This window comes from Opisthorchis viverrini (assembly GCF_000715545.1).
Source record: "Opisthorchis viverrini unplaced genomic scaffold opera_v5_2, whole genome shotgun sequence".
Classification (NCBI taxonomy): Eukaryota; Metazoa; Platyhelminthes; class Trematoda; order Opisthorchiida; family Opisthorchiidae; genus Opisthorchis; species Opisthorchis viverrini.
The window spans coordinates 4,669,444-4,679,895 of record NW_008751658.1 but is presented as its reverse complement, the minus strand read 5'-3'; the positions used below and the strand labels follow the sequence as shown (position 1 = coordinate 4,679,895).

At 43.3% G+C, this 10,452-nt stretch overlaps 1 protein-coding gene across 1 annotated transcript in view; it reads right to left on the bottom strand.

Moving 5' to 3' along the window:
* Positions 1 to 8,488: 8,488 nt before the first annotated feature.
* Positions 8,489 to 10,452, bottom strand: part of T265_00255 (hypothetical protein) — a gene marked incomplete at both ends in the record, with an annotated part of 9,960 nt that continues 7,996 nt past the window's right edge. Inside the window, one exon of the mRNA XM_009163963.1 lies at positions 8,489 to 8,631. Coding sequence (XP_009162227.1) covers positions 8,489 to 8,631 — 143 coding nt within the window. The remainder of the gene's footprint in view (positions 8,632 to 10,452) is intronic.

Here is a 10,452-nt window from a genome sequence, read left to right as displayed (position 1 = left end):
GACATTCCTCATCTTGTAATTGAAATACAATACCACCCGAAAAACTGATGACGCGTTTGATGAAATGGGTTCAGCTGCAAATTAGTTCTGTATTAACTCGAGATTCAACCAGATCCCACGTGAATCTTCCGTTTATATTATTATTACTATTAATAAGCGGAGCAATGTACGATAGGAATCATATAATGACCAGAGCTACCGTGTACACGGTTCATAGCTCAGAAGGATGAGCCAGTGTTCGACAGATTGTCGGCGCTGTGGCTAACGTTGGCCAAGTTTTAAGGCTGACGGAGAAGTTGTTAGCAGTACATCTTCCGTTAACACACTAGAGCAGTGTCGAAAGTCAGTCAAAAATATTTTCGACCGGTGCGAGCGCCCAGAACTTATCAGCAGAATGAGCCAGTATGTAACAGGTTGTCAGCGCTGTAGTTAACGTTGGTTGAGTTTTAATACTGACAGGAAGCAGTTAGCAAGGCAGCTTCCGACTAACATTTTGGAGCAGTGTCAAAAGTCAGCCAAAAATGCTTCCGATCGGTTTGGGTGCCTGTACCTTACCATCAGTCGCTATGAGGAGGTTAGAATCATTTTGATCGGATTTCGGTTCTTGATCTTGTGATTCATGATGCTGCAAATGACGATCGCTCTAGACTGTTATGGTAAATATTGTCGGTCTGTATGAGCTTGCAAAGGATATGAGGAATAAAATTAGTGAGGGGGCGAGGGATCAGGTGGAACCTTGGTTGGTTTGGTCGGTATGCTTTTTCCTTAAGTTGCTTCTTTAGAAAATCCCTCTTCGCTGAAAGCCGCACAACAACATTTTTGGCTTGACTGATCTAGAACGGTTCCTCAAGCGCGTTCCAGTTCTACGGCTTCCATGCTATTCATGCCGAGATGCTTTGTGACGTGTACTGCCCCGGCCATAAGTCAGTCTGGCATGAATCGTAGTCAAAAGCCTCATAAATTCAACATTCCGTAAATCTTCCTTTTATTCTGTGTCCAGCGCATGTCCCACTACGGCTGAGTATTTCAGTAACGCTTAATATTCATCTGCGTTTATCTATTCATCCACAAGTTTACTTTTCCGATATACTCACCGATTCTGGTAAGAAATTCTCTATCCGCTTGTCCCATATGGACTTTAATGCAGGCGATGTATTTAATTCTGTACAAATATTCCCAGGTTCTGTTTACCCGGGGGGGCGTCACCTCAACTTCACCAGTGCAGAGCATAGATTGTTCCGCTTCTGGAACGCTACCCTTATGCTAACCATGTTTGGGACTCATCGAATGGCTTTGGACGTCCTTGTTTCATATGGAATAATAACAGTCCAAATCTTAGCATTGATGAGGCAGTACCAGTGAATACGGGCCTAGGATGACTATGTAAACAATCCAAAATCGCCCTGGCGTCAACTAGCTTCTGGTACACAGCGGGTCTCAGTTTCCCAACAATCTGCTGGCGTATGATCTAAGATAAATTGCGTCCCGAAGTTGACTGCCTCTAAAATGAAATTTATGTATGTATTCAGGTCATTCAGTTAGTTGTAAAAGTGACTTAATTTGTGGCATTTCACCCCCATTAGAAGTATCACTTGCGTAACGTCAAAATACGGGAGTTCGGCCAAAACAGAGTATATTGAGGATCCCATAGCGAGACCTTGTTATTGAGCGGACTCAGAAAAATACTTGAGATTCAGCAATGTTTTTTTTCTTTTACCATCCTAATCGGTGTCCGTTCATAAAGTGTGGTTTATGCTAATACCAAGTACTTGGCTATTTCTAAACGTTCCCCTTTTAGCACGTCCGTTTATGATGAGTTGACGTTAAAACTCACTGGAGTGTCATTTCACCTTACGAAGAAACCCTCTTCTTTGTCGTCCGAGTTCTCAATACAAGTTCTAGATTTGTGGTAAGAGGTTTTACAGTACCTGCCATCTGGTTTAGTCTATTTACTGCTATCCGCTCCACTGCTGCAATATTTGGAGCTGGTGGCTGCTGGAACTTAAGGACCATGACCAACCGCACTCGTAGCTTATCCGTTTCCACTGAAGGAGGTTTTTGCACCACGATATAGCAACTACTATCAGATGGCTTGGCCAGTAGTACTGTGCGAATCAGTTTGTGATCCCAGCACCTGTTAGTGAATATGCGGTGGTTTCCGCAATTTTCCTCAACCTCAAGTAGTCACTTGACAGTTTACGGACGCATGATTCGTATTCGTTTTCAATAAATTGCGGAAAATTTTTTAACCGATGGAGGAGTCTTTGTTTTAGAAGGTTCTGGTGGACAACCGTTGGTTTAATAGCTGAGTAACTTTCCGAATTGGGCGCAAAAGTTTCTTGAGGCCAAGTAACTAGATTACAAGACTTGACAAGATCAATAACCCGAACCCGATCGAAGCGATTCAAAATCTGGCACATACCTATTGACCGTAAGGTGGAGGGACTCACATTAATCGACAAGGCCTTTTAACCGACATTCAACACTGGTCTACTGTGCTAATTGGAAGTCTCTCCTTGTCCAAGCCATCTTGTTTGGCCAGATTTCGCCGCATACACACAACTGAAACATTTTGATCTTCCGCTTTTAGCTAAATTGCTGGCGGTAGCCATTCTCCAACAGCACAGCAGCACAATGATTCTCTCTTTCGATCAGTATATGCCTATTCATAGTTCGCTTTTTGGCATCTTTTTGGTAGTGCACGGGAAAATAAGGCAGTTTTGTCCAGCTTAGCTATTCTGGTTAATGGTCCTCACAACCTGCTATAATGTGATTGGGCCAACTGGTAACTGTAACGTATATTCATCATTAAGGAGTCTTGCACAGATGATGCCCTGCTGTTGATATTTATACAGCCAGCCGTTGATGTTGGGAAGCATAGCTCTTCGGATCTGTCGGTAGACCGATTTTAATCCTTTCTCAAAAGTTTGCCCATCATTACTAGGTCTAGTTTCCTTTCTGACAAAAATCAGGCCTGAACTTTCTGTTTGACTGTAGTGAATTTCCTCAAGTGAGTACCTGAAAATTACGGCCATTAGCGACTCATCGTTTCAGCTCCATTCAGTGAGAGGGCGTGAATCAACTAGAGGATGAATTTACACATTTCCACTAGAAGACGGAGAAGAGGTTGCACTCACTGGTTATCCTTTGCTCTGGGTTTGATCAACATCAACTCGTCTAGTGAGAGAAAAATCTCGCGAAAAAATATTCGCGGATCGCCTGTTCCGCGATATCACAGCGGGTTTCATGCCACCCAGATGACGCGCAAAATGTGCAGTGGGTTTGCTCATTACAATCGAATTAGATGGGTCTGTCAGTCGCCACCTGTGCCATGATAACCAGTGAAACTTCTGATTATTTCTTAGTATTTTGTCAACCAAAACCTTCAACATGGCAATACAGCGCATCAATCCTTTGCTTCATCTAAATAGTTTCATAAGCATGTTTTAGAAACCGATTAACGGTCTGTCTGTTCAACTCGTCCTTGAAGATCATCAATGCATCATAAACTACTGCTGATTTTTTTCATAACAGCAACGCTGCGGCCATCCAGTTCCACCCCATAACAGTCTTGATTCTCCAACACTGTCCTAACAAGATTCGCCGCTCAATGCCACTTATTTTGTTTCGAAAACCATGCCAGGATCTGCTAGCATTACCTGAACCAGTGACGTGGAGTTTCATAGGTAAGCGCCCACTTTGTCGTGAAGAACACGTTGATTTTTCAGTTCCTTTTACAATGATCTGAAAAGACTTCGGAACCGTTAGCTGATGATTTTGCGTCCATCAAATGTTGAGGTATCTGCTCCGATACTCAAAGATGTGGTCGTTGTTGCATTTGCTGCACTGGGCAATTTGAGTGTCAAGATGTCAAGAGAATCATCATTATGCATAAAGTTGGCAGCGTCAGTCAGTTTTTGGGGAAGGTTTTGCTGCTTGTGAAATTTGCAAAGTTTTCATCGCAAGTAATTGTGGAATTAAATATTTTGTTCTCTGCAAAGGGGGCCTTTGCACTTGAGGGTCATTACTGGAATACCACGCGTTCTTATTCGAGTGGAAATGCGACAGCGTCGCTCAGTTAAGTCTACTGCGGAGGCCTTAGCTAAGAGCTGGATCGGTTTAACCAGCTGGATGAGAGGAAAACCCAGACCTCCCTATTTTTTCAAAAAAGAATGAAAGAATGCTGAAGCTGTTTAAAAAAAACGAAGACGGTTTCAACAAAAACCACCACCTTCATTCACAAAAATATTTCTCACAAAAATCTACTGCAGTTGAAGAGTTAATGGTGCCCAACCACCAACTCGGAATACACTGAACCTCGCTAAACAGTCCGAAGTTGTGTGCACCCTAATGGTGAAGGTAAGCCATCCTTGATCGGCCCAGGAGAATTTTGTACGCTGCCGGCATACATAACTGTCATATAGTAGTGGTCCTAATGCAGCTGTATTTGGCTAGACTAGCCTGTGACAGCCTGCATCCTGTAGCTCCCATTTAAACGTGGCTGCACAACATCGTGCCAAATCCACAGGTTTAGAATGATACCGGACACCGGATGTTACCACCGTGAGGCCATTCCCAAAAATACAACTACTCTGCCCTAAAGAATCAACCTTCAGGAGGTACAAACGCACAGAAGTGACTACTTCGGGTCAGTCTCTGGAGACGTATCTCAGTAATAAAACTCTTGGGAGAAAACTCTGCAGGAATAAGAATATTAGGACGAAATACCTTCAGGTTACTTGTTTTTCAATCACTCTCAGGAGATCTATTATCGTAGTTCCAACCAGACAGGTTTCAATATTTCAGACCCTTGGTTACCATCTACACGAGAGATGTCGCAAATCCAGTAAATTCCAGCCAGTTCAAGGAAAACCTAATGCGTTCAGATAGTTTTAATGCCCTTCATTACATGAATTATCATATACCCAAATGTCGTAGAAGTCAATGGCGATAAGCATAGTCAAAATTTGGTCGCACGATTTGACTTCAAAGATGTAGAACATCACTCGCATTTTGGTCGATCATCGATTGGGATATCGCCAAGGCCATATGGTGGGGCCCTTAAAGTTGGGCTTGCCCTTAACTTGCAACTATACTTCACTAAATTTCGGTGGATTTAGCCTTAATTGTTTTGAAACAGGGCTGTATCAACAATTTAAGTGTAACTAAAATAAAACAGGACCATAATTTCCCGTAATCTGCATGTGCTCCGTCTTGGTGGCAAGGAAAGGGTACAATTCACGGAAATGTCGGAACCGCGTCATTGGTGCGCATCATGGACGTGCGTAGAAGCACCAAGCTGGATGTGGAGCATGTGGGTAGGCAAGTAGGCTTGCCTGTTTTCGTTTTCTGGACTTTTATCTTTGATCCTCAGAAGTGTATCTCGTAACATGGGGAATACTCGAAGCGCAAGCACTGACCTTGAGGTAGTACCCTCTGGTATTCATCTTCGACCCACACCACCCTGTTTTGTTTGCAGTCGTTTCTACTTCCGAGAAACGGCCCGAATTTAGACAGTTTTTACACATACCAAGATCTGACATAATTATGTTCTTCCATGTACGCTCATGTATCTCAGTGACAGTAGTTCGGTGATAAATTTCTACGTTGACGGCTCCTTGTTTTGTTACTTTCCTCTTCCAATTATTTTATGCGAATACTTCCAAGGTTTTAGAAAGGATCAATCGACGCTCTAATTTTCTATACTGGAAATTTATCCTCTGGTGCACAAAGCGCTGACTGACTTCTCTTGGTAAGTTCCAGATTTTTAGTTCGGAAGAGAATCTCTATGTCTGCCTTTTTGCTAACACTGATGCTAGTGAAGTTGTTTGGAAGGATGCCAAGTCTACACAATCTGGGATAAGGCTGTTAATGATCCTAGCGGTATTCCAAGTTATATCTGAGCTTTCAAGATCGCGCCAGTGATTCTATAGTCATATGGAGTGGAACCAGCTCCGTGTCCTCCAATGCTAGTCGAGGGTAGTCTGGGATAAAATAAGCGAGAGCGCACAACTGTTAAATTCCGAGAGCCCTGAGGGCTAGCGAGTCAAAAGACTGATCAACTAGGTATCTTTTTATCTAATGAAGAGACTCATAGAAGAGACTATTCATCTGCCCCAGAGTGATCAAAAAACCATCTACTATTGAGAAGTGGCCTCTTTGGGAGGGGGCAACATTCTAATCGCCATTTGTTGAAGCACCAATAGCTTCTTTTTAGGGGTTGAAGAGGCAGTTTTATCAAGTGTGTTATCATTCTCATTTTCAGGGACAGTAATGACAATGTCCACAATGTACGACCGCAAATTTTATTTAATTATAGTTAGAACATAGGAAAAAAGTGGATGACGGAGGAACTTAGTGCTGACCTTTTGCAAGCATTCTTAGCTGCCTATAACTCCAAGCGCTCAACCAGACGATCAGGAAAGAAAATGACAGCACGAGCGCCACCGAGATGGATTAGCCACCACTTTTTGGAATGTTCCGACCAACCGCGAAACGAGGGTATACACTCCTCATCTGAGATAGTTTAAGCACTACTCCGACTGGTAAACCATTCGTACTTCTGTAATATGTCAGCATCTGTTGACTGGCTGTTGGGTGTTATCGGGACAAACCTTTAGCTTCAAGAAAACCTGTGAGTTCTGATAGACGGAAAGATGACAGTAACAGACACAGTAGCGTAGAGGTTCGTAGGTATGGGTTCGTTTGGTGAGCTAGTCACACAGATGACAAGGTTATAAGGTCTGACAGACATACTGTGGTATACTGGATGCGTGTGGGTCATAATAACAGTTAGATCCCAATAACTCCAAACAGTAATTCGCGACTTGTTCCACTTCAACTTGTGAACGGGTAAGGTCTATCACTAGTTTCGAGCCCGTTTAAATTCGTAAGCGTCCATATAAGTCACGTGTCAAATAGAATGCTGATAAGTATTTTCGGCGGTACTTTAAATGTGTCCCAATGTCCCACACCCAGTCATCCTCCATTGCAAATTAGACCGTTTTCCCGATAGAGGGGCCATCGTCGGGGTAACCAGAGTTGTTTTTTGGTGCCATCTTTTACTGCTCGGATTTTTCTTAGAGGCTATTATACCATTCAGTTACCTTGGATTGTTGACTAAGTCTGGAAACGTGTACAGATGAGAATGATGCCATATTGAGTAGAGATTTTAACTTATATATTGTCCCCCATCAACCTGTCGAAGCGCACATCTGGTGCCTGGTTCGTTTGGCATTCGCACCGACAGGCCGAACGTCAGTTTTGTGCCACAACGACCGCAGGAAGACCGCCCATGTTGGCGCTCAGTCAATGAGCCATATTGTGATTAAGCAGGTGGTACACACGAATTAACTCAACCTCCTGTTAAACCTCGTCTAAGTATCCGTCCAATCATCGGTATGTTATGACGTCATATCCCATCATGATAACCAAAAAACGGATGAGCTCACAGTGTCATCAGACTAGACACCACTGCCAGACTTACGTCTTATTTGGTTCGAAAATTCGAAGCTTCAGGTTGAGCTGTCAATCTCCAAGTCAGATAAAGAATTACCGCACAACAAGGGTAAGCGATCTGCTCCTAGAAACTTCGAATTCGCGAGTTGTAACGCTATCATCAGAACAACCGTGCTAACGCAGGCCATCACCATCCGCCCACTGAATCCTGTCCGTCCCACTTATCAGAACCACAAATTCTTATTTGCAATTGAGTGGTCACTGAGGATCCACTAACTGGTTTATTATTCAACTCAGTAGGCTGCACGAAAGCCGCTCCGTATTTCGGTTGGAGCGATATTAGATACCGTTGACGTGACATACTACTTAATAAGTCGTTGATCACCCAATTTGACGACTAATGTGTTTCGGACTGACCATCCTGGAATGCCACTTAATAGATGTGATGGCATTATCAGATACTTAAGATACCAGTTTTATTATTCTCCACATGTTCCGTATAGCTTATCCTCAAGAAATTACTTACATTTTAGAAGGTTTCTGAGAGCTTATCAGTCTGTGGTCATCACACTTCCCCAGTACTACTTAAGGTTCATTCTCCACTGCACTGATTCCTCACTCGGATCAGTTTCTCTGCACATCTGCCGGTTATCTTAATCGGTCCAGTTGTCTCGCTGTCGCGAACCTTATGTTCGCCAATATCTCACGCTTTCTAATAACTTTGGTGCTTCGCACGACCATGTTTGGCGATAAGTTATGTACACCTTCCTTGAGTAAACGTCTCTTCTGGCTAAGCTGGTCATTTTATTTTGTCGTCCCACTAAAGATACACTCGCAGACATACTATGGCTCTATCATAAAAAAGCTTCACAGGTAATAAGGCTAGCTTCCCGAAAGAAGACACCAACTGAAGCGATATTTTCATGACCACAATCCTTCAACACTGTGGATATTCGACCAGTCGTCTCAATTCGTTGCTTTGGTCCTTATATAGCTTATGGATTTTAGTCACCAGTTCGTGAGCAACTTCCTAGGACGCAGGAAGGTTCAAGAGGGGTAAAGGAGCAGACGGAAATAGAGAAGCAACGAAACGGACTGGGAGATCAGCCGCCCGACCGATATATATGTCCACACACCACATTGTACTAGGAAGACCCACATGGTATGGAGTACCTGGAAGCAATTGTGGTAGCCACTCAAACGTTCTGTGACAGTGGCTTAAACAGGTTCAACTGCTCACACCACACTGCTAACAGTACAAATATTGTGTAAGCAGCTAATTGAATGCGAGGCTGGAGAGATGAGTTCTTATCTCCTGTCAACCAGGTCGCTGACACAACAAACCAGAAACTGCTTTGTTCGACAAGTGCTTTGTTGATGGAAAAATTGCTGATGAACATAAAAGTATCCAAGAAAAATTCGCCGAAGTACCAGCTAGCTGCTTGCACGTTTGCACTCTTGAAGCCGTGTTTTAATGCATGCCTGAAGACATCTGACAGATTATGCTTCGGAGACCACGATCGACGCCAGATAACATCGCTTGCTAGGTACACTCAAGTGAAATAACTGGGAATACACTAGGAATACACCGTGTTTTGCAGCATTAGCAAATCGGTATTGTAGCTTCCCTCTGGGGGTTGACCTGTAGTATGTCTCTTTTCTTCAAAAATATCCCAAGAACACAACTCGATTTACAAGCTTGTGTGGTCAAAACTCCACATCACTATCGATGCATACAGTTGTTCTCCAAGTTATTTTTATGCGTCCTTTTCAATGCACGTTCACAGCACGCCTGCATCTTATTTTTTTCATTCACAGCGACAGGTCGGCTGCTTTCGTAAACCTGCAAACAGCATTTCACGTACTCCTTGGGTCATGAGGTGAGGTCCCCTCTAAAACGTTATACGACGACTCGTAAACGTTTCTCAGCTAAGTGGTAATGGGGTTTGCATCTCCAGATCCACGGTTAAGTAATTAATAGTAACCAAGACAATTAACAGTGACACCTACCATAGCTATGCCCCGAGAATCCCATCGGATGCCCTTCCATACTTCCCCATCTCAGACCGTTTCAACACCGAAAACATCCAGAATTCGAAATCATCTTTGCTCGTACTGTTACTTCCGTCCACTTCTGCATAACCCGATACCGGGTCAACGTGCCCTCTCGACGGAATGAGACTACCGCTTCTACCTCGGCAAATAAAAAAAATTCAATTTCTGCATGCTTTTTTTTCTGATTCCACAAACTCTTGTAATTGCGCTGAAAATCCACCTTGATTTGATTAGACTAAACAGTGTGTGGACATATATGTGTGGACCGCATGACATGGTGGACTGTATCGTACAAAGGCGGAAAAAATAACAACATTAAGCCACATGTTACTATTGTTCATTCATATTATACGTGGCAAAACCAGATATCCTAATTCTTTGTGATGTTACCATTCCATATGCTACGAATAAGAAGGACGACCGTAAACAAGGAAATCGTTCACAGAACCTATTCGGAAGGGGAGGATAATCGGAATTCAACATAAACAGGACGGCCATTCAGACTGACTAAGAATGACCGAAATGCGCCGTTGCCGGCAGTTAGGGCGCAAGCAAACGATCGAGAACATTGAAATCAGGTACGTGATGTGAGATGAGAGTGCGTTTCCAGCCAAACTTGTTTTTTTCAATTCTACGGACAAAACACTCCTACGGAGGCTGTTCATCTAACAACAGGCATGTAAAGGTTCCAATGCAACGATTGCACGATTCCATACAAAATAGATACCGATGCTGTTGTGTGAAGTCTCTCGTTAAGGGGACGGAGAGAGAGAAAATAATGGAACCGGACTTGGGCGAATATGCAGTCTATGAAAGGGAATAAATTATTAACAAGGGTTGGGTCAGTTGATGCTGCCGGTAGTCGGAAGAGGAACGTTGTACGAATTTCGGGGTAGGTTATTGCCGGAAGAGGGCCAATAACCACCACCAGCACCATCA